This window comes from Trachypithecus francoisi, unplaced genomic scaffold (genome assembly GCF_009764315.1).
Source record: "Trachypithecus francoisi isolate TF-2019V2 unplaced genomic scaffold, Tfra_2.0 Lachesis_group15, whole genome shotgun sequence".
Lineage (NCBI taxonomy): Eukaryota > Metazoa > Chordata > Mammalia > Primates > Cercopithecidae > Trachypithecus > Trachypithecus francoisi.
In genome coordinates this window covers 40451452-40476033 of record NW_022681460.1, presented here as the reverse complement: position 1 = coordinate 40476033, position 24582 = coordinate 40451452, and the positions used below count along the sequence as shown (strand labels likewise).

Here is a 24582-nt window from a genome sequence, read left to right as displayed (position 1 = left end):
ACAGAAAGAAGGTCCAAAAATAAGCCTTCGTGACACACATGCAAAATTCCAGAACAGAGCAGTTAATTTTAGGAGTTGACAGAAGTGTTTTTCTCTTCTATCTTCTATCTTTTTTCTGTCTATCTTTACCATCCTCACTTCCATGAGGTTCTGATAGGGATGCCAAATTCTCTATCCCTACCAAAGGATGGGCACTTGGCCCAATGCAGGTCAATTGGTATCCCCCTTGTCTGATAATTTAAATTTGGAGCAGAAAAAAATCCAGCAGCAGAAGTCAGCTGGTCTTCAGTGCTTGAATGGTAGCATCTTAGCCCTTTTGCTGCTTAGATCCCTGCAGCTGCCCTTTTCAAAGGTCAGGACTTCCTTATTAAGGTCTCTGTACCCTTGAAACAGACCCTGTTTTTTGCTGCAGTGTTCATTCAGTTTCTCCTGGTTTCAACAAAAGAACAAAGCATATCCCCAAACACTAGAATTCAAATAGGCACAAGTATGAAGCTTTGGTCTTCTTGTGAAGCAGAACTCATCCCGGGAGAGCTGGATGGGAGCAAGCAGGAGGCATGTTAGAGTCAGCACCAGAAACTGGTGAAGGGGAGGGGGCAGGACAGTGGCAAGAGGATAGGGCAGTAAAGGGAGGGGGGTGCGGACAGTGGACAGTTGTTCATTGAAAAATGAGCTGATTATCCTAGATGACGCCTAAGTTCTAATTAGCATCCTATAATTCAAAGTGATCAACTCCATGGCCCAAATTATTATTACCATGTTTTAAGTGAGATAGAGGAAGAAACTTTGGTCTTTTTCTCTTTTGGTCTTGCTTTTTGGTAAGAATCTAGTGGATGGGAATATCCAGAAGTGTAGGATGATGTATGACTTCAAGCATTCTGATTCACTACTATAAATGCAGAGGGGTGTGCATGTGGCAGAACCCTGTTAATAACATTCATGTGACATTTTTTTATGTGCCTCACAAATGAATCCTGCCAAATCATTAGGCGAGCCCAGTTTTATCATTACAAGTATACATTTATTCTTGAACACCTCTGTGTGTGGCAAAGTTTTGTTATACTTCTTTTCCAGGAATATTTCTTGATGTTAACATCAGCTTGTACTTTCGTACCCTGGGCTACCATGACATAAGAAACCTTTCACTCATCTTGAAATTTCCTCATATTTCCCTTGTACACTACTAAGGAGTATATTTTCTGAGTCTCAGATACACAACTCTACCATTGGTAGGTTTTCTGCCCTGTGATCCTTTTGGGGTTTTCTGGTTTAGCTGTTATGGAAGGCACAACACCAGTGCACATGAGTACCACGTCAAGCACGCTTCTGCCTCAGAGCCTTTGTAGTTTCTTGGCCTAGAACTGTTTCCCCCAGGTGTCCACTATTTATGAGTCCATGTATCTTTGGTCCGTTCTATTGGTCTCTGAGTTAGAAGATGGAAAATTAATTAGTCATTCACATACAAAGAAGAGATATTAGTTGTACATCTTGAGCGCTAAGCAAATCTTTGATTTCAGGGGTGGAGATAGGGGCTGGCAAGGGAGCAGGGATGGGAAGCTGTTATACACATGAATCATATTTCACTTATCATCTGACTCAACCAACCAGTTAAAACAAAAATGACCTTTTAGCAGGAATTGATGCAGAAATGAGCTGGGCGAGTTAAGTTTTGGCATCCTAAGATCACAGAGTCACTCTTCTGATGAGCAGCAAACAATGTGGCCTTTTGGGGGTAAGAAACTGGTGAAAGGGAAGCCCACAGGCAGTGTGCTGAATAGGGTGAAATACAGTTTCATGAGCTTCCTATACATAAAGTGTTTAGCATTCACATTATGGCTTTATTGCTCAAATTCACTGAAAACAAATAAAAAAATTTCTGAGTGTGAACCCATCCAAAAATCTGTACCTTTTTCTCATTCACAGCTCTTTGAACAAGACTAATGTTATTTTATGGGTTACATTTTAAAAGAGCAGTCCTTGTCTTTGGTAAGATGTCCTTAGAATAATAATATTTATCACTAAAAGAAGGATATTTTAAAAATAATGACTAGGGAGGTAGAAAATGGGAAAATATATAGAAGAAATTAGATTTGCCATAAATAGGCAATTATAGATATTGGATGAAGAGTACATGGAGATTTGTTGTACTAAACTCTACCCATTTAAATGTGTTTGAAATTTTCATAATCAAAAGTTATTTTTTAAAAAGACTACCATTAGATTTCTAACAAAGCTACACTGCTAAATAACAAGATTCTCTCCGACTTGCATCAATATTTACAATTTCTTACAGTAAATAAAATTGCTTATCAAAATGAAGCTAGCTAGGTACATGAATTATCTTTTTGATAAAAATGGGAACTTCACATACTCTTTTACTAGATCATACTGCTGAGAGCTGTAGACAAACCTCATATTTTTAGGCTTCTCTGAAGACTTCTCTGGAAGCCTTCTCTGGACATATAAGAGCTACTGTACCCATGGTTGTGGGTTGGGAACCTCTAAGTGAACAAGATTGCATCCATACATCCTGAGCTTCTATGGAATCAAAAGCTCTAAAAATGATTAATTACACCAAGAGTGGAATAAGAATATTAAAATAAATGACTATTTATTTTATAGTCATTTATAGTCAAATATAGTCATATAGTCATTTATAGTCAAATAAATGACTCATTCAGCCTCTGAATCTCAAGCCCCACTATTTAGGTTACTGTTGCTGTCTATCTGTCCAACTCAAGTGGAAGTCATATCTACAAAGACCTCTTGTCAAATAGATATCCCTAAGAAAATTGGAACAAAAACTTTAAACTCCCACATGGATAAGAATAACAGTATTTTACCTGGTGTCTCTTTCTCTTCCATATCATCCTTTATGTAGCTGTCAATCATCTTTCTAAGAGAGAACTATGGCTCTCTAATTTCCACTCAAGGGAACTTCACTTATAGAAAATAAAAACCAGACTCTGTCCGTCATTTTAAGACCTCTACTGCCACCTGACCTGCAATGACTTCTATAATAGCTACATCCCATTCTCCTGGTCTCTTTACCCATCCCTCTTCATTCCACCACCCTCTTAATCCCCAACCTTATTCTCACATTACTTGCTGTATTCATTTTCTATTGCTTCACAATGAATCACTACAAACTTAGAGGCTTGAAACAATATCTATTTATTATTCTATGGTTCTGTAGGTTAGAAGTTCAAAGCAGGCTTAACTGGGTTCCCTGTTTAGGGCCACTGGGGGTCATAGACTTCTGTCTACCACACCTGCCTCTCTGCCTTACCTAACAGTGTCATATCCAACAGAAATGAAACTCAGCAGAGGGTTGTATGCACTGATGCTTAGGGGTGGTGGTGTACAATTCCTAGAGACAATGGAGACAGAAGTTAACAAAAGGTGGGACTACTGGAATAAAAAGGCAGAGCTGTGCCTACAAGGTCACGGACTGACAATGAGAAACTAACCCAAAAAGCCTATGAACAAGGACACCTCATATACTTCCCAGAGTATCCTTCACCATTTTACAAACAGCCTCAGGCAGCTAAATGGTTTTCTTAAATATATGTAGTCGGGTATAATACTACAGAGTATTGCAATAATGTATTAATGAAATAAGGAATCTGAAGATACTAACTTCTAAGCCATAAAGTGCCAGTCAAACCTAAACTATAATTATTAAAATGTTTCCTATTATATTAGTATTTTGTTATATAAAAGAATAATAGCTAATAGTTTTTGAATGTTTACTGTATGACAAGCTTTATGCTTTCAAATGGATCATATCTCACAACAACCCTATGAAATAAGTAGTTTTGTTATATTTCCATTTTACAGATAAAGAAACTGAATATCAGAAAATTTAAAGAGCTTACCACAAAATTATGCAGTTAGGAAGTGATAGAACCCAGACTCAGGTGCAGGTTTGTCTGATGCCAAGCCTGTTAGTAATCATTATGTTACACCATGGCTGCTAAGAAAAGAATCAGAGACAGTTACAAAGGGAGAAAGGAACAGACAGATGGAGAGAACAAACACAGACCCTAGCTCTGGAATTACTGAGTTGGGTTTACCAGTTAAGGTAAAATGCCCTGGTGACAACTTGCTTTTCACATCTTTTCTGGGGTCCTTCTGGAATTCCCTGTTCTATATTCTTTGTTTTCACAATCTTTCATAATCTTCGAAATGAAAATGATTGCTTGAGTATTTGCTTGCTCTTTGCAGCTTTCCACTTTTTTTTTTCTCCCTACGCCAAATTATCAAGAGTACCTTCTGTAGCTGGGGCCAAGATGGACAACTGCTGTATTCATTAAATTGCTATGGATGGAAAAAAAAAGATCTCATTGGAATCAAACCAAAACCGCTATGATGAGGTGTTCCTTACTTTCATATAAAGCAAGTCCATGGGGACATGGAGGGACAGATACACTACGAAAGGAAACTGATGCAGCAGGGAAAGCTGGAACGAAGAAAGAAGACAGGGAATCATTATAAATGGGAATGGAGAGCAAGGGGAAAAGGCAAACAGATAAATGATGTTGGAAATTCAGTCGTTTATGGGGAAGGAATTATATCCCTACATCACAGAGTGATTTTAAATGTTGTCCTGTACATAATTACATCTGTCTTGTCACTATTATATTTACTGACTTATTTGCCTATTCCGGTATCAATACCATACCATAAAGTTTTGTATCACATTCTGATATAGGGTAAATTCTAACTAACTGCTGTTTTTCTAAAATCTATTGGCTATTTTTTCATATTTTCTTTTCTGGATGAACTTTATCAGTGATCGAGCGTCATTAAAAACGCGATTACAATTTTAATTGAAATTGAAAGTGTATCAAATTAATTGATTTTTTTTAAATAACTGACATTTTTACACTATTCAGACTTTGCATCAAGGAACCTGCTATGTCTAGCCATGTGTGCTTCATCATGTTCTTTCAAAATTTTTGTGGTTCACTAAGTTTGAGTTTTACACATAGTTCTAAGTTTATTTCAAGATGCACAATTTTTGTGGTCATTATCCATGAAACTTTCTGACCATTATATTTTCTTTCTTTCTTTCTTTCTTTTTGTGGGTGGGGGGCAAAGTCTTGCTCTCTTTCCCAGGCTGGAGTACAGTGGCCTGATATCAGCTCACTGCAACCTCCGCCTCCTGGGTTCAAGCTATTCTCGTGCCTCAGCCTCTCGTGCCTGAGCTCCCGGATTACCGATGTGCACCATCATGCTTGGATAATTTTTGTATTTGTAGTAGAGATGGGGTTTTACTATGTTGGCCAGGCTGGTCTCAAACTCCTGACCTCAGGTAATCTGCCTGCCTCAGGCTCCCAAAAGTGCTAGGATTACAGGGTGAGCCATTGCCCCGGGCCTTGGCCATTATGTTTTCTAACTGATGGGTAGGATAGTTAGCTATTCAGCTACCTATTAAATTTATTTATTAGGTCTAATAGTCTTTGCCTGATTCTCTAATTTTTTAGGCAGACAGAAGTACTGATTTTGCAAAGGAACAAATAACATAACATTTATAATTCTTATTTCCTTTTCTTGTTCTTTGTTAGCCAGTCAATACGATACTTGCCATAATTTTCTGAATTGTACCCTTTATAAAGTAAAGGCAGTTTTCTTCTATTCCCTGCTAGCTAAATTTATTATTAGTAATGGGTGTTGAATTTAGCCAAATCTGTACTGGGAATCCACTGAAAAGATTACATAGGATTGACTGAACTGCCTTAATTTCTGGAGCTCAGGGGTACTCTTCCAGACTTACTAGGTCACTGGCAAAATTAAGTTTCTTATGGTGGTAGGATTGAGATATCTGTTTCATGTGGGCTGTCACATGGGGCCTCCTCCTTCCTCCCAAAGGCCCTGAAGTTCTTGCCATGTGGCTTCCTTGCAGGTTCTCTCAAAGACCCTCTAACAACATGGCAGCTTGCTTCTTCAAAGCCAACAGGAGAATCCCTCACCCTTATCACCTAAGGTGAAGCCTTATACAATGTAAAGTAATCATGAGAGTGACCATAATCTATTCTATTCTGTATCTATGCCTTATTCTATTCTTTTCTATTCGATTGTGTTATATTTGTATTTGCTAGAAGCATGTCACACAAGGGAATGAGACTAAGTGTTATAATTGTATATAAGTTTATATATATTTTCTTTCAATTTTAAAAAATTTGTTTATATTTATGATCACATTCTTTCCTAAAAATTCTTCATGTATTTTATTTTTCTTTTATTTTCACTTGAATTTGTCAGATTTTATATTCTCAAAGAACCAACTTGTTGTTGTTGTTGTTGTTTGTTTTCTATGTAGTTGATTTCTGCTCTATCTTCAGTCCTTTAAAGAAATTGTTTTATTTATCTAAACAGAAAGAACAAAGCTGGAGGCAACATGCTACCTGACTTCAAACTATACTACAGGGCTACAGTAACCAAAACAGCATGGTACTGGTCCAAGAAAAGAGACATAGGCCAATGGGACAGAATAGAGAACCCGGAAATAAGACCACACACCTATGATCATTTGATCTCTGACAAACCTGACAAAAACAAGCAATGGGGAAAAGGATTCCCTGTTTAATAAATATTGCTGGGAGAACTGGCTAGAATATTCAGAAAATTAAAACTGGACCCCTTCCTTACACCATACACAAAAATCAACTCAAGATGGATTAAAGACTGAAATGTAAAACCCAAAACTATGAAAACCCTAGAAGAAAACCTAGGCAACACCATTCAGGACATAGGCCTGGTAAAGATTTCATGATGAAGACACCAAAAGCAATTGCAACAAAAACAAAAATTGACAAATGGGATCTAATTAAATTAAAGAGCTCCGCACACAAAAGAAACTATCAACAGAGTAAACAGACAACCTACAGAATGGGAGAAAATTTTTGTAATCCATGCATCTGACAAAGGTCCAATATCCAACATCTATAAATAAATTTACAAGAAATAAACAAACAATCCCCTTAAAAAGTAGGCACAGGACATGCCCAGGCACTTCTCAAAATAAAAGATACACGTAGCCAACAAACATATGAAAAAGAGCTCAATATCACTGATCCTTAGAGAAATGCAAATCAAAACCACAATGAGATACCATCCCACACCAGTCAGAATGGCTATTCTTAAAATGTCAGAAAAACAACAGATGCTGGCAAGGTTGGGGAGAAAAAGGAACACTTTTACACTGTTGGTGGTAGTGTAAATTAGTTCAACCATTGTGGAAGATAGTGTGGCGATTCCCCAGAAATCTAGAGGCAGAAATACCATTCAAGGCTGAAATCCCATTACTGGGTATATACTCAAAGGAATATAAATTGTTCTGTTATTAATAAAGAGACATATGCGTGTGTATGTTAACTGCATCACTATTCACAATAGCAAAGACATGGAATCAACCTAACTGTCCATCAATGATAGACTGGATAAAGAAAATGTGGAACACACACACCACGGAATACTATGCAGCCATAAAAAGGAACAAGATCATGTCCTTTGCAGGGACATGGATGGAGCTGGAGGCCATTATCCTTAGCAAACTAACACAGGAATAGAAAACCAAATACCACATGTTCTCACTTGTAAGTAGGAGCTAAATGGTGAGAACTCATATACACATGGAGGGGGAACAACAAACACTGGAGCCTGTTGGAGGTCGGAGGGTGGGAGGAGGGAGAGAATCAGGCAGAAGAGCTAATGGATACTGGGCTTAATACCTGGGTGACAGGATGATCTGTGCAGCAAACCATCATCTAAAGTTGATGACTGTAGTGAACAAAATAGTAAGCCTTCCAAAAATCTCTGTCTCTTAATCCCTGAACCTGCGAATGCTACCTTACATAGCAAAATGCACTTTACAAATGTGACTAAATCAAGGATCTTGAGATGGAGAGATTATCCTGGATTATCCATGTAGGTCCAATGTAATCATAAGGGTGTTACAATGGAAAGAGGGAGGTAGGAAAGTCACGGAGAAGGAGATGTGACAATGAAGTGATGCAACTGCTGGCTGCCAAGAAATGAGGGAAGTCTCTAGAAGAACCTCTTCCCCATGAAAAAAAAAAAAAAGAGGGGGTAAGGAAAGAGATTCTCCTCCAGAGCATCCAGGAGGAATATATCTCTGCTGACACCTTGATTTTATCCTTTAAAAACTCATTTTGGACTTCTGACCTCCAGAACTGTAAGATAATAAATTGTTTTGAGCCATTTGCAGTAATTTGCTAGCAGCAATGGGAAATGAATACAATGACAAAAGTCATGAGTGCAGTAACCACAAAGCAGGCATCTGGGCATAATTGCTGGTTGATCATTCTAATCTCTAATCTGAGGCCCAGTGTTCCTCAGTATGAATACTGGATCTGCACAAAGCCTAGTTTGTTTTGGTTTTGAGTTTGGGGTACTATCCCCCGCTCCCAGTATTCTAGGTTTTACAGACCCACAACACGGCATCACTATGAAACTGGCCAAGCTTGGGAACCTTGTAAATTACTTCGGTTGGACTCCTACAAATTCTCTGGTTCCTAATCTGGAATCCAGGCCCTGGAGAGGTTCTCTCTGCCTGAACATGAGAACCTCTGCCAGAATAAGTCATTCCTCCATAAATCTGTGGTGCTTCTCACTAGTGGTTGAGATTTGATTGATGAAACCTCTGAGGGCTGTCCTGGGCCCTTTGAGCCAACTGTCATCTGGGTTTAGCTCCTGAAATCCTTTGGAGAACGCAGAATGCTGTTGAATTGCGTTCAAAAGAAGGAGTGCCCAGTGGTAAAAGTCTAGGCAGAGAGAAAGACGTGACGGCAGAGGGATACAAAGTGGGGACTATTTCTGTGGCCAATGCCAGGCACAGGCAGGTGGCATTTTATGCCCCAGAACTAATGATTCCCACCCATATTCCAACCTTAAGAAATCCAACAATGCCACTATGTGTGCTGAGCATGCTAACCAGCAAATAAAAATCAAATTTAGCATACTTACTTTTTAAAAATTAAATTATTAAAGAACATGAGTCACTGTAATCTCAAATTTTTTAAAATCACTTTCATTCACCTATTCACCAGAGCTTCAGAATATGTGTCCTTTTTCAAACTGCTCCCTTCTCCTCCGAAAAATGAAAACAATGCAAATATTAAACATCAGATTCTGAGCTGGGCATTGTAATAGACATTGGTACTAGACACTTGTACTGGACATTGTGCTAGACTGGGCATTGTACTAGACATTGTACTAGATATTTTTATTCTGTGTAAAACCCCTTAGGTGATTACTATTATCTCAATTTTAAGATGAGCAAAGTGTGTTCAACCACATTAAGTTACTTGCATAAGGACTCACTTCTGGAAGCAGGGCTAGTATTCAGGCAGAGAGAGCTTGTCCAGAGTCTGGACGCTAGCTCAGGGATCCTACTTGTCTTTCAGTTCATTTGACCTTTATTTGATATTTTGTTTAGTACCTACTGTTTATTAGCTCTGTTCAATGTGTTGGATACAGCAGTGAACAAAACAGACAAAAGTTCTGTCCTCAGAATTTACATTCTAGTGTGTTGTCAAGACCCTGGGTTTATTTTATCAGTATCTTATGATATTCAGCCATACACATGCATCATAATACTCCATTCAGAGGGAAGCTTCATCCTAAGCAGCATCCTACTTATACTTTCCTTGGGGATCTGACTTCAATCCTTAACATAAGCCCAACAGGAGTTCTTAAGTTTAGAGTTCCTGTTAACTTATATGTTTTGACAAGAAGAGCTGGAATTATGCATTTATGGTTCAGGTTTTATTTCCATGATTCCCAAAGGGTGACAGCCAATTGTGAGTTTCTGATGGACTGCATCTGCCTTCTGTTTTGCAGTTTGAGGGTCTGAGCAGCACTGGGCCAGGATCAGGCAAAGCAGCTGACACATGCTGGAAGCTCTTTCAATGTTGAATCCAAGCTCTATTGGAATGTGTGAATTCAAAGAATTATTTCATATTGTAATCCCTACTGCCCCGACAGTAACTTCTAACATTACTTTTTCATGCTTCCCGAAGTTCGGTGGAATTTCTATGAAAATGAGATTTTCACTTTTAAAATATTTTAACAGGCAGTGAATCGAATTTCTACCATGATTAAAGCACATAGATATAATGAAGCAGATTAAAATTTCTTAGCACCCATAGAAATAGAAATACCGTGGCTAAAAAGCCCTGAATCACAAGCATGCTTAAAAATATCAAAGATAGAAATCTTGGAGCAGCCTGCCACCTTCAGGATAACTTCCCAGTTAACGCTATCAGAGATCACTGATTTCAGCTTCTACAAATTCCAAATACCAATCCCTGTAAAAATGTTGAGTATAATTAAACAAAGGGCATTTAAATTAGAGTGGCTGAAGCCATCTTCCTTGCAGTGCTTTTGCTCTGATTAAGCATTATATTTAATGATTACATTTCCCTTTCTTCATTTTGGTTCTTTGATTCTTGTTTTATTATTATTACTTTTTCTATTCGATTATCTTTACATCAATATTTTCTTACTTTAAACTGGTTAAAAACAACCACTCTACTTCATTTTGCTAAGCAGAGATCAGGACACTAAAAATAAATTTTGCAGCCACAGTAAGAGAAATACCGTAACTTCGGAAATCCTACTACTTCCTTCCTGGTGGGTTGATTATAGATTAATAACAATATTTCTAAAGGGTCTTAAATAAAAGCAGCACTACAGTAACCTATTCAGGAAATGCAGAGAGACAGAGAGAAGGTGAATGTAACACTGGTTTTTTTTTTTTTTTTTTTTTTTCTGATCTCTTATTGGCTGTTCCTTTCATTAAATTACACAGAGGCTTAAAAAGAATGAAGAAGAGAGAAGAGAAACAGGAGAGGAAATCACTCAGCATTTAGTAGACTGGAGAAGTAAATCAGTAGCAAAACCAGGATAAGGGAAAATATAACTAAAATCGATACCATTTGGTCAAATGAGAACGGGATGTAACAAATAATGGAAAAAGAGAACATAGTGGCTTGAAAATGCATCAGGTGGGGGGACAGGAAAATAAGAGGCATTTAAATTAGAGCAGCTGAGAACAAATATTCATCGACAATGAACATCCTTTCATTATTTTCCTTTTTAAAAAGCAGGAAAGGGCAACTTGAGAGCCCAGTTTGACCCTGGTGCAATAAGTTCCATTTTTATCGGCTAGCTCTTTGGTGGCATTGCCCTGTGAAACAACTTCAAGGTCAATTTCCTTACGACTTTGATTTTCAACTCTTCACTGACACTTTGGAATCACGTGGGACGTCTTATCCAATGCTAGGCCTCACTCCACAAGAATTAAATCAGAAAGTCTGGGGTAGGGCCCGGCACGGAACTTTGCAGAGCTTCCTGGGTGACTCCCTCGAAGTTCCAGGGTTGACAGCAACCGTGTGTCTGGGGACTTAAGTCCCGCCGCCTCCCGCCGGAAGCGGCCCCCAGTGGGAACCGTCACTCGCCGCGAAGGGAGGGGCTCCCTTTTAAATTCCCTGGGCAGAGAAGCGGTGTGTGGCCTCCCGACCGCTAGTGGGCGACAGGCACGCATTTAAGCGCCCGCGGCCGGGCTTCCCCTCACATGTGCGCACGCTCCGGTCGTTCCGGAGGTTTCCTGAGCCGGTGTTCCCACGTGCGGCCTGAACCTGCGGACATAATGCTATGAGGAGATGGGGGCCCTGGTGATTCGCGGTATCAGAAATTTCAACCTAGAGAACCGAGCGGAAAGGGAAATCAGCAAGATGAAGCCCTCTCTCGCTCCCAGGCACCCCTCTACCAGCAACCTCCTGCAAGAGCAGATTAGTCGTGAGTGGTGCGAGGGCGTTTCGGGGCGCGGGGGCGCGGACTCCCTGGGCTGCCACAGGCTGTGCCTAGTGTGGGCCCGGAGGCCGGGGGACCGGCTTCAGGCTGCTTGGCCGCAGCCGCTCGTGTTGGCTGAGCGCTGGAAGGGGGAGCCGCTAGGCCAGTGACATTGAGACTGTCCTTCGCGCCCGCGGTGAGGTTGGCCGCCCCGCCTACTTCCGAGTCCCAGAGGCAGCAGCCTGTGCCCCCGCTAACCCGGCCCTCGCCGGCTCCTATGACGGACTTGATACAGGGCGTCAAAATCCGAGAGGGTCACAGAGCTTTTTCTAGGGGTCTTCACTGGACAATGGACGCCGAGCCTGACCTGAAATTTTGATGTCCATTTAAAGTATTTTCCAAACAGTCCAAATGATTGTGTTTATTTTTTTAAAAAATTAAAGTGGTTAGGCCGGGCGCGGTGGCTCAAGCAGTACCTTGGGAGGCCCAGGCGGGCAGATCACTTGAGGTCAGGAGTTCGAGACCAGCCTGGCCAACATGGCAAAACCCCGTGTCTGCGAAAAATACAAAAATTAACTGGGCGTAATGGCGCGTGCCTGTATTCTCAGCTGGTCGGGAGGCTGAGGTGGGAGAATCACTCGAAGCCAGGAGGCGGAGGTTGCAGGGAGCCGAGATCACGCGACTGCACTCCAGCCTGGACGACAGAGCGAGACTCCGTCTCAAAAAAGAAAAGAAAAAAAAGAAAGGGTTTGTGTTAAGCGTTTAGGATATTACAGGAAATTTTCCTTGATTTTAATATTGTGACTTTTTTCCTTTCCTTAGAGTATCCAGAAATTAAGGGAGAGATTGCTCGTAAAGATGACAAGCTGCTGTCATTTCTAAAAGATGTGTATGTTGATTCCAAAGATCCTGTGTCTTCCTTGCAGGTAAATGTGTGTTTAATTAAGTGAATATACAATTTACTTATTTTGGGGCTTCAGAAAATGATTAAGTGTGGCAAGTCGTAAAAAGAGTACTCTGCAAGTATGTGTTGTGATCGGTCTATGCGCCTTGGCAAAGTTTAAGCACAGTGGTCTGAGACAGCAAGACACTTATGCCTTGGTTCATTGGATATTTACCAGAATTCTAAAATAACTTGTGAAAGTATTGATACAGAGCAACTGTGTGAATTATTCATAGTATTTCAGAATTTGTAAGGCATTACTCCAGTGGTTGTCATTTGAGTGACAAAAGCAGAGCTTTAATATTTTTTTCTCATTCTTCTGTGGAATGAGGTATGTTCTAATCTCAGAGACTCCTTCAGTAGTGTAGTTGGGTTTTGTGGGGTGTTCTGTTTGTTTTTTTAAGGATGTATTCAGATAGGATATTTAAAATTAGGAGAAGGATCAAAGAATACACTGAGAATGGGAACCTCTGTGTCAATCCATATACTGTATTATGTAAGTCCTGGGCACAAGTGCTTTGTATATAGTGATGAACAAAACTAGTCCTTGCTCTCACAGGGCTTATGATGTTGTGAAGGACACAGACATTGAACAGATGAGCAACGATGTGACCGTAATTATGGGAAAAGTACGGGCAGTGTTGAGTATATTGGAGGGACCTCTTTGAAATTGGAGGATCACGGATGGTTTCTGAGAAAGTGATAGTTAAATGCTCAGGCCTGAGGGATCAATTGGAGTTAACCAGATAAGTTTTTGGGGGCAGGAAGATTCTAGTTAGGGGTAAAAGTTTAAAGGACAAGAAAGTGCCAACAACTTCCAGATTTTTTTTTTCACTCTAAAATATTCTAATACTGTCTCTCTGTCTCTGGATATTTGCACAGATAGAATTATTAATATAATTTTCACTACAGAGGAGAAATAATACGATTTGTAAATTGCTGTGCATAGTAATTGTAGGGTTCAGTTATCACCAAATGCTCACATTAAAAAGGTATAGGGTTAATGTCTGTGTTATGTTATTTTAAAATAGGTGCTGAATAATACTCCCCAAGTATTCTTTCTCTCATGTTACTTAATTATGCATCTGCAAATTCACTCTTGGGAACAAAAAAAAAATTAATGCTTTGTATGTAGAAGACTCAGTTATACATATAACAAATGCATAAAGAGATATGTATACAGTGATATTAATATTTCATGGGGACATTAGGAAAAGTCTAAATAATTCCTTAGGGAGAGTGATAATGAAAACTGGAATTGCCTTTTGTTTATGTTCTTTGTTCCTTTTTTTCCTTCAGGCAGTTCATAGTTGTGGTGCCTGTAGACATCGTTGATACTGTGCCTTTCATATGGCAAATTATTTATTTGTTGTCTCACTTTTTAACATATTTATTCAAAATTCTGTCAGATATTTCAGTCTTTTTGTCTTTTGTGATAAAGGAATACTGGGCCCACTCTACCATCATATAAACTCTTCTGTGTTTTCTTCCTGTAGTTTTATAACTACATTTTATATTAAAATCTTTATCTGGCATTAAATGTGGTTTTTGATGTGTGGAATAGATGAGTTGAACCTCTTTTCAAACAGATCGCTAGTTGTCTAAATATAATTTGTTGAATAGCCCAGACCTTTCTCCACTTACTTAAAATGCATCTCTAGATACACATATGGGTCTATTTATAGACTTATCAGTTTTACTTATTTTTCTATTTTTACACTAGAACCATAGTTTTAATTAATAGAGCTTTATAATGTATTTTGATATCTCTTATAGTCTTCTCTCATTGTTTTAAAAAGTTTCTTGTCTCTTTTCGAAAACACATTAATATTTTTCCAGATGAAATTGTCATGTTCTTTATTAAAAGTCTTTGAGGGGTAAAGGGAATGTTGTTACTGTGATGAGAGCTTTTTTCACTTTAAATTTGAACTGTTTATTGCTAATACAGTAGTCTTCCCTTATCAGCAGGTAGGTTCCAAGACCCTCAGTAGAGCCTGAAACTGAGGGTGGTACCGAACCCTATATATACTGCTTTTTCCTATAAATCTATACTATGATAAAGTTTAATTAACAACTAATAAAATGGAACTGTTGCAACAATTTCAGGGTTAGAAGATTCATTTTTATTATCCATGTTAGCATTCTCACCATATGATTTTTTTTCCTCATTAAGTCAATGACTTTTACTTTCTCACTTGAAGGAAGCCCTTTATGGCTTCTCCTTGGCATAACTGAGTTGCCAGCACCACTTCTCTTGTGCTTTGGGGCTATTCTTGGTAAGGTAAGGGTTACTTGCACACAAGCACAGTGATGCCACACAGTCTGATAACCAGAATGGCTACTAAGTGACTAACAGGCAGGTAGCCTATACAGCGTGGATACACTGTACAAAGGGAGGATTAACATCCTAGACAGCCTGGCGACAGAGCGAGACTCCGTCTCAAAAAAAAAAAAAAGAATTCATTATGCTGCTCAGAGTGGTTTGCAGTTTGAACCTTATGGATTATTTACTTCTGGGGTTTTTCATTTGATATTTTTGGTCTGTGGTTGACTCCACATAACTGTAGATAAAGCCTGGGACTACTATATATCAGAAAGTGAGTGGTTTTTATAGTGTAACTACCCACATTGCTAGGTTATTATTTCTGTTAGGTTTTCAGTTGATTCTCTTTTCTAAATATATTCTTATATCTATGTAAAATTAAAAACTTCTCTTTCTAGTATTTATACTTAATTTTTTTATTGTGTTGTATATGTTAACATGCCAGTGAAAGTAGGCATTCTCACCTGTTCCTTCCTTCCATAGGATGTTGCAAATGTTTAAGCATTAATTATAATAGAATGATACTTGTTTTCTATTAAAAAATACTTATATCACATGTGGGACATTTTCTTCTATTTTTAGTTTCCTAAGGGTTTTTTTTTTTTTCCAGTCAAGAGGTTTTTGAATCTTCTTAGATTTTCTTTGTGTCAAATAATTATTAATTTTAATATTTACTATTAATTAGAAAGGAAATCTGAATACAGACGTGCTTGGAGTAGAAGGAAGATCTTCCTTACCTGGGAATAGGAAAATGAGAGAAACTTTGAGATTTGGAAAGTGAAGAAATTGAGAAGAGTGTTTCAGGCCTAGTTTGCAATATAAAGATACAAGAGTGTGTGATGCCTTTGAAGAATGGTTAGAATTCACTGCAGTTATGGGAAAATGTGCAGTGTGAATTTGGGAGAAGTGAGTTGGGATGGAGAGTGATGGGGTCAGATCATAAAGGCCCTTATTTTTCTTGCTAAGGAGTTTTGTTGTATTCTGAAGACAATGGGAAGTTATTAAAGAGTTAATGGTCAAAAAGTGATGTTAGATTTGAAAGTAGCCTGGTGGGGGAACAAAGTGCATTTTATCTAATTAGAAGAGACCAGATAGGAGGTATTTGCAGTCATTTCTGCAAGAGACATTGATTTGGACTAGGGTGATTTAGCAGTACGGGGGAGAAGTAAGTGAGTTCGAGAGAGACATATGATGCAGTATCAGCAGGATTTGGTCATTGATTGGTGATTGGTGTAATGAGTGAGGGAGAGGGAGGTGAAGGTATAATCTCATTTTGGGCATGAGAGATGGGTAGTGTTGGTCATTGAGACTGAGGATATGGGAGTAGAACTGGTGATAGGTTTAGTTTCAGATAATATTGAATTTGAGGAGCATGTCGGTCATTTAAGTGGAGATACCTGTTAAGCATTTGGGTTGGGAAATCAAGAAAAGGTCTTGGTTTATCATCACAACTTTGGAAGTAATTAACTTGTAGGCAGTAATGGAAGTTAGAGGAGTGTGCGGGATTACTTTGGAGGGATGTGGAGAGTGAAAAGAAGGCCTGGGCACTCTTAAATGTCACACACTGACATTTAAGGGTAAGCAAAAGGAAAAGGGTCCAAGAAAAACCCCCGAAGGACCCACTGAAAAAACTGATGGAAAACTGAGAGGGTGGCATAGAAACCAAGGGGGAAGATAGTTATAGGTACATTGGAGTGGTCAGCAGTGTCAGATGTAGTGAGATACTGTAGTGAGTCCAAACGAGGTCTAAAATGTGTCCTCTGAACTAAGCAACTAGGCAGTCATTAGAGATAGCAAGCATTATTTCTTTTAAACATTACCTGAAGAGAAGGAAACTAGTCATAAAAGAGGTGTTGGCTTTAGGTTTGGTGGGCATGTTAAAAAAGGTAGTAACTATAGCATTTATATATTTGGCCAAAAAGCAGCAGTAGGCACGGTGCAGTAAAAAAAGGAAAAGAAAAGAAAGAATGTTAGGCATAGCTAGGAAACGAGAATGAAATGCAGAGCACACACGCCAGGATTAAGCTGGGATGGGACGGCTAGATGGAAGGATGGGTGTGCATAGGTTGTTTTATTTATGCTGGAGTGTATTGGAGGCGTTAGTTTATTTTCTCAGGGGAGGTAAGATCACTAGCAATATTTGAATTCATTCAAGGTGTTTGGGAGCACTGAGTATGAAATACAACAAACCTGGGAAACAGAATAGATGTTATCAAGCCAGCTGTTAGGGTGGCATCAGAATCCTGCCCTTTTTAAAACAGGTGCAGTTTTTAATCAATTATTTTCATTGTTCTTTTAAAACACATGAAATAATGTGGTGAGTGGATGGTATACATTTGATTATTATTTTCTAGAGCTACCTACATTTCTTAATAACGATAGAGCTATAGTTATGAAAAGGCAGTGTGGCAAAAGTACTATTGAACTATGGCTCATTATAATAAGAAAATGAAGTTTGGAAAATCGTGTATAGAATTTGTGTTAGTCCATTCTTGCACTGCTATTAAGAAATGCATGAGACTGGGTAGTTTATAAAGAAAAGAGGTTTAATTGGCTCACGATTCTGCAGGCCATACAGGAAGGATAGCAGCTTCTGCTTCTGGGGAGGCCTCAGGAAACTTATAATCATGGCGGAAGGGGAAGCAGGAATGGCTTATATTGCCAGAGCAAGAAGAAGTGGGGTGTGGGGGAGGTGCTACAGACTTTTAAACAACCATATATGGTGAGAACTCTATTGCCAGAACAGCACCGAAGGGGGAAATCTGCTGCCATGATCTAGTCACTTCCTACATGCCCTACGTCCAACATTGGGGATTACAATTTGGTGACAGGAGATTTGGGTGGGGACACAGATCCAAACCATATCAGTTATTTGAAGAGGAATAGTATAGATTTGGGAAGTATGAAAGTAGATGTCAGATCTTTTCTCTCATCCTAAAACCTTTTTTTTTTTTTTGATACTAGGTAAAAGCTGCTGAAACATGTCAAGAGCCAAAGGAATTCCGATTGTCGAAAGACCATCAGTTTGATATGATAAATATGAAGAGCATTCCCAAAGGCAAAATTTCTGTTGTAGAAGCATTGACACTTCTCAATAATCATAAACTTTATCCAGAAACCTGGACTGCTGAGAAAATAGTGCAAGAATACCAGTTAGAACAGAAAGATGTGAATTCTCTTCTTAAGTATTTTGTTACTTTTGAAGTCAAAATCTTCCCTCCTGAAGACAAGAAAGCAATACAATCAAAATGAAGAAAATCACAAAAATTTCCTATGTGTACTCCTCATCCCTCATCCTGTATGTTTTCTTTTTTTGCATATTAAATTATGTTAATTACCAAATATTTAATGCTCTCATCATGAGGGCATATTCTTAATATTTATTGAGCTCGCTGACTTTTCAAGATTGCCATAGAATGTATTTTGTTTTGTTTTAATTTGGTTTAGGCATATTTCATATGTGCATGTCAACATAACTAATCAGTACATCTGTACCTTTATTATGGTGAAAGAGTTAATTTGTTATTTTAGGCACATATACCAACTTTTAAATTGGTCATATTACCCCTTGGGAAATGTCCTGAATCCCTCAATTGAGTTTTACTTTCCAAGTTAGGTGTTTAGTTCATTCTTCATATGTGATAGTGAAAGTAAAAGCTTTCCTGACCCTTAAGACTGACATTTTCTTGTTAGGGAAAGAGACTCGATAGCAAGGTAGACTAACGGTATTAACGGTATTTCCCAAATAAAGGCACACAGGAGAAAACAAATTAATAGAATCTAATTAAAATTACCACTACAGGGAATAAGAAGTATTGAGGATTTACTTTATTTTCAATTGATTTTAAGTATGGAATAATTGTCTTTACAGCTATAAAAAGTAATTAGGGGTGTTTACAAAATGTTGGGAATTTCTGCTTTGACAAATAGGTAAGTCCCATGGCCTTCAGAGAGGCAGGCAGCAGTAGAAACTTTCAAAAAAGTAACATTTCTCTGGATTTAATGTGGAAATAAAGAAAAATTTAAAGAATAATTAAATCAAAAAACCATGGTAAATGAAATTTGGTGATTACATATAGTTTTGGATGTTAATGCTAGTTGAGAGAAGAGAAAAAAATAGCAAGTAGAAGCAGAGAATAGGATCATTGGAAGGGACCTTAGAAATTGCTGCTTCATCCATTTTAGCAAACTTATTAGCATAGCATGTACCAGTACTAGGATCTTGAGTGAGAGTGTGTGAGTTTAGCTCTGCTTAATATATTACTACTTGTGGGATTTTTGGGAGACTATATCCTCTTTGAGATTGAATTTCTTCTATAAAATGAACATAATGCTACCTTAAATGTAAGGGTTATCATGAAGATAAATAATAAAGGACTACAAAGGACCAAGCAAATGGGAATTATTTTTTGCAGTGGAGAAACAAGTGCCTGGGGAGAATATATGACCTAAGGTTCTGTAGTTTATGACCTAACCAGTCTCAGAATTTAGTTTTTCAAATCCTAGTAGTGTGTTTTTTCTGTCTTAAAGCAGCATACCTCAGAGAAGGGAAAAGGTGTGAATTGTGGGTATATTAGGGTTATCAGGGCTTCTGAGGGGAGATAGGCATCACTACTTCCCAGGGATGCCCCTGGAAATGATATAGAAGATGTTGAAGAATTCAACGTGATGACGGATTGAGGCATTTGTAATAATGCTGAGAACAGAAAAATGGACTAAGTGGAAATTTGTAAGCATGTCTTTAAATGTTGATTTGTTATGTGAGTGAACTACCTAGTTTAGTTCAGTAATTGTTTTATGAAAATATGAAATAACTACTCAATATAAAACGCATTTTAAAACTAAATCAGTCAAAATTTTATTTTTATAATGGTCATTAGCTGAGTCACTAATACTAGTACACTGTTTCTGAGCCATCTTCTCTATTCCTATCTACGTTGTGTGGTTAGACAGCTGTTATGTGGTGTGACGTGATAAAGGACTTCTTCCCATACCATTCATCAGTCCTACTATACTGCCTTTTATTATATGTAGGAGAGCACTTGGTAGCAGTGATGTCAGAAAGTGCATGGAATTTAGATTCAGAAAACGTGAGTTTAGATCAGGGTCACTAGCCATGCCATCTAACATTTTAAAAGTAATTACTAGGGTCTGATTGAGGTGCTTTACATGTATTAACTTGCTTAATATTTACCATAGGTACAAGGATAAGTAGCCATATTTTAGAAGCACAGAGAGCTTCAGTAACTGCAAAGATTAGTAAGTGTTGAAGCCTGGATTTAGTCCTGTTAGGCTGTTTTCAGAACCATGTGCTTCTAAGTGATACACTATGTTGCCTTTGTAAGATTATGAGAATTAATGAGGTGTCATGCAAAGTGCCTGGGACATATGAGGCCAGGACTACTCAGTGCTCACTGTATATGACAATCACCTGTAGAATTCTGGGAAAATACAGATGTCTGCTATGAGAGCCTGGTGTAGTAAGTCTGGGAGACTCCTGGGTTCATGGATTCTGGATAAGGGGTGTTTAAAAAATATCTATGACCACTACCACCGGCATGTTCAAAATTGCTGATCACTAGTACAGGTGAAATAGCATTCTCTGGTCTAAAGTTTATTGTGAAAGAAGATAAGGATCAGGGAATAGACAGAAGGATGGCCTTAACGGAGTTTGAAGAAAGGAAGCTTTCCAGATGATGGAAGGGAGAAGGAAGATTTCAGGAGATTCAAAGATTTGGGGATAGGGTCAGGAGAGGAAGGAAGGAGGTTAATAGGCTGGGCAGGAGAGCCAGGATCCAGGGAGCTGATAGAGGAAAAGCTCCCAAAAAGGGAGAACCCTTCTGCAGAAAAGTGGGTGGATTTGGGAAAATTCTACTATAAATAGGGTGACCATATAATTTTTTGCCCAAACTAAGATACTTGAAAAGGGATACCAATTACATCATGATAATAGGGACAATAGGCATAAACTGGAATGTCTTGGACAAATTAGAAGGTTTGATAATCCTAACTGCAAGAGCCACTGTTGGAGGATTTAAAGGTCACCTCTGAGCTGGATGTAACCATCTTAGCCTCCAACTTGCCAACATTTAGCATCTCACCATCACTCAGGAATGATTCCTGTCTGTGCCAGAGGGCTTTGCTTCGTCCCCAAATACTTGTGCATGGACATCCCCTCTTCTGTATTTACTCAATGCCCTTAAAACACCCATAATCTCAAGAAAAGGAGAGCGGGGCCCTGAGCATTTAGTGTGAGGAGGCTTCTGTACCCATACTTGAAGTGATTGAACTGAAGGGCTCAAAGCACCCTGAATTGGGGCTGTGCTTAAAGATAGCCTGTTGGGTACAAGTTGAAAATATACAAGAAAAGAACAAGTATAAAGGATTAAAATGGTTTTATGCACCTCAAATAGCCATCACTCATTGTTTGATAACTACTCTGTCTTGTCCTGACAAAGACCAATCTATGAAACTGTTTGAGAGAAGGAATGTCTTTTTTTTTTTTTTTTTTTCAGCCTGGGTGCTCCATTTCTTCTGCTTCAGGAGTAATAGGACTGGATTACTTATTAGAGAAATGGTGAAAATCGGAAGCACTTATTAGGTATAAATTCCTATGTAAAAATCCCTATGTATTAGGTATAAATTCCTATGCTTTAAATTCAGAGCTTTAAATTCATAAATTCCTATGCTTTAAATTCAGGGTCATGAATTCCATGTACTACCATGGTTTTTTTGTTTTGTTTTGTTTTGTTCTGTTTTTGCCACTGTCAGCGCCCCAACAAAAAAACTAAATCTTGGGAGCACTTGTGAATAGAATTGTAGAAGAGTGGCTCACTAGTTAGAAGAGTAGAATCCTGAGCAGAACTGGAGTTCTGTGATTTTTCAGTGTATTGATATTGTAAAGTATATAGTAGGTAACATCAAAATTGCTTCCTTCTCTGCTTCCTGTGAAGAAAATGGTAACAAGGAGGTCATTGTAAAGATGAATAATTTGGGAATAAGAATTTAGTTAAAATGGGATAAGCCAGTACCTAGGAATTGAGAAGTAATCCCTGAGATGAAATGGATAACAGTACAGTTGATGAGCAGGAAAATTCTTCAGTTACATGAGATAATAACCTTTGGAAAGGTTATCTAAGTCTTAAACAGAAAAGTTACCTGACTGACAATCAACTCTGCTTATGGTTCAAATGCAAGCAAAGTAATACTTCATTTGTAGGATTATTGACATCCACGTGTGGAAATAGAAGGGGCCACTGAGGAAAAATATATCAATTTCTAAAGTAAGCCTTGGGCCTTTTTTATTTCCAGAAGAATACATATTGATTAATACATATATATTTGGTAGTAAAAATTCCATTTAAAACTAATGATATTTGAGTAATATTGCCATGTTTGTCTGCTTTATAGCATTTTGTATGGGCAATATCATAGCCAAAATTTTCTCTGAATGTCTTCCTGCATTTCAGGGTAAGCATTAACACAAATCACCTAATACTTTAACTGAACTATATAATGATTACTCCATTTATTTTAGAATTAGTTTTAATTTCCTTTCATTTTTCAATGATCCTGTTATACAACCAGGCGATTTGTATGTTTGTGTATAACATACCAGTATATTTTTGTGTAATATTTAAATTTTACTTTTTACTTTTGTTTTCAGTATATGGCATTATGATTTGACATATCTTTATATGGTTTGGCGAGTATAGAAACAGATGCTGTTTTTTAATTGCCCATGTAAGAAGCAATACAAATGAGCTCTTATTTATTATTCACATTACTTTTAGGTGTAGGAAAATCCTTGTATAGAGTCATAGAATATTCAACTCTGATTGACTTTACTTATTGCTCCTTAGGCCATTATCCATTCATTATTCAATCATTTCTGTATCAGTCTTTCTCCTTCTGGTGCTGGCTCAGAACTGATGCTATGGCTTCAGATAAGGAGCATAGAAATGGGGAAAAGCCACTTAAAATGCATCTTGTAGAAAGAAAAGGGGACAAAGAGAGAATTGTTTTATTATATTTTGCTTTACAGATATCTCAGAAATCCTACAATACCACCAAAGCAAAAGAGTACCTTGTCTCTTCTTAAATTGTTCTCTTGTTGCATCTTTTTCTTTCATCACCAACCCTGATATTTCTGGAGGAATAATAAAAGGTAAGACAGAATATTTTTTAAAGACCCAATTTAAGAGATTGTAAAGCCTCGAAACAACATTCATAATGAGGCCGTTAAATATTTAGGTCACCACATTCTATTTTTTTCAGAGACCCACTTCTAGGTAGGTCAAATGTGCAATCTACTTCTGTATGTAGATTTAAGATTAATAGCATTTTGTAAAACTTTCTTTGCTTGCACAAGTTTTTAAGCAAAAAGAAGACAAACATTTCAACTATGCTTAATAGCTGTTTAAAAGATAAGTGGCTTCTCAAATTCTTTTCTCAAATCAATAATATTACCAGTTGTTCCTTCATCACAAATATTTATTGATATAAGTATTATGTGTCAGGCACTTATCTAGAGGCTGGGGATACTGCAAGGAAGATAACAAAGTTCCAGGTCTCATGGAGCTTAAGTTTTATACTGTTAGCTGCTGTTCAGTTATCTATTTCTCTATAATAAGCCATCTCAAAACCTAGCAGCTTAAAACAATTTATTATTATCTCTCATGATTCTACAGATTGAAGAACCATTGAAGCTCAGCTAGATGGTTTTCCCTTGGCATCTCTCATGTAGTTGCAGCTGGTGCTGTTGTCATCTGAAGGCTCACCTGGGTGGGACATTCATGATAGCCTACTCTTACAGCATTTGGTACTGTTTGTTGGCTGAGAGTTTGGCTAAGGCTATAGACTGGAGCATCTATAGGCAGTCTGTTTATATGGCATGGGTTTCTTATAGCATGATGATTGGCTGGGTTCAAAAACAAACACTGCAGAACAAAGAAAGTGAAACTGTCAGGTAGGTCAGTTGCTGCTGCTGCTGCTGCTTTTATTTATTTATTTTTTTGAGATGCAGTTTCTCTTTTGTTGCCCAGGCTGGAGTGCAATGGTGCAGTCTCCGCTCACTGCAACCTCTGTGTCCTGGGTTCAAGTGACTCTCCTGTCTCAGCCTCCCAAGTAGCTGGGATTACAGGTGCCCACACCTGGCTAATTTTTCATATTTTTAGTAAAGACAGGGTTTCACCATGTTGGCCAGGCTGGTCTCAAACTCCTGACCTCAGGTGATCCACCTACCTCGGTCTCCCAAAGTGCTGGGATTATAGGCGTGAGCCACTACCCCCGGCCTGTCAGCTTCTTCAGGCATGGGCTTAGACATTGGCAGAGCATCACTTCTTTATTCCATTTGTCAGAGTAGCCACAAAGTCTGCCTTGATTCAAGTGTAGGGAACATAAACCACACTATGGGAACGTGTCAAAGAACTTGTGGCCATCTTTGCCCTTTGCAGCGCATCATATCAGGAAACACATGAAGTCAATTTGTCTCATT

The 24582-nt window shown here is 38.3% G+C and overlaps 1 protein-coding gene across 1 annotated transcript; it reads left to right on the top strand.

The window, feature by feature from the left end:
* Positions 1-11582: 11582 nt before the first annotated feature.
* On the top strand, positions 11583-19929 carry NDUFAF4 (NADH:ubiquinone oxidoreductase complex assembly factor 4). Its single transcript, XM_033234658.1, has 3 exons — positions 11583-11826; positions 12643-12746; positions 18051-19929. The coding sequence occupies exons 1-3, from the start codon at positions 11691-11693 to the stop codon at positions 18336-18338; spliced, it is 528 nt and encodes a 175-aa protein (XP_033090549.1). The 5' UTR covers positions 11583-11690; the 3' UTR covers positions 18339-19929.
* Positions 19930-24582: the final 4653 nt, after the last annotated feature.

Excerpts from the sequence above, each read along its gene's own strand:
- NDUFAF4 (XM_033234658.1), top strand. The coding sequence starts at position 11,691 with ATGGGGGCCCTGGTGATTCGCGGTATCAGAAATTTCAACCTAGAGAAC. Across the intron at positions 11,827-12,642 it reads CCTGCAAGAGCAGATTAGTC|AGTATCCAGAAATTAAGGGA; the intron begins GTGAGTGGTGCG and ends TCCTTTCCTTAG. Across the intron at positions 12,747-18,050 it reads ATCCTGTGTCTTCCTTGCAG|GTAAAAGCTGCTGAAACATG; the intron begins GTAAATGTGTGT and ends TTTTGATACTAG.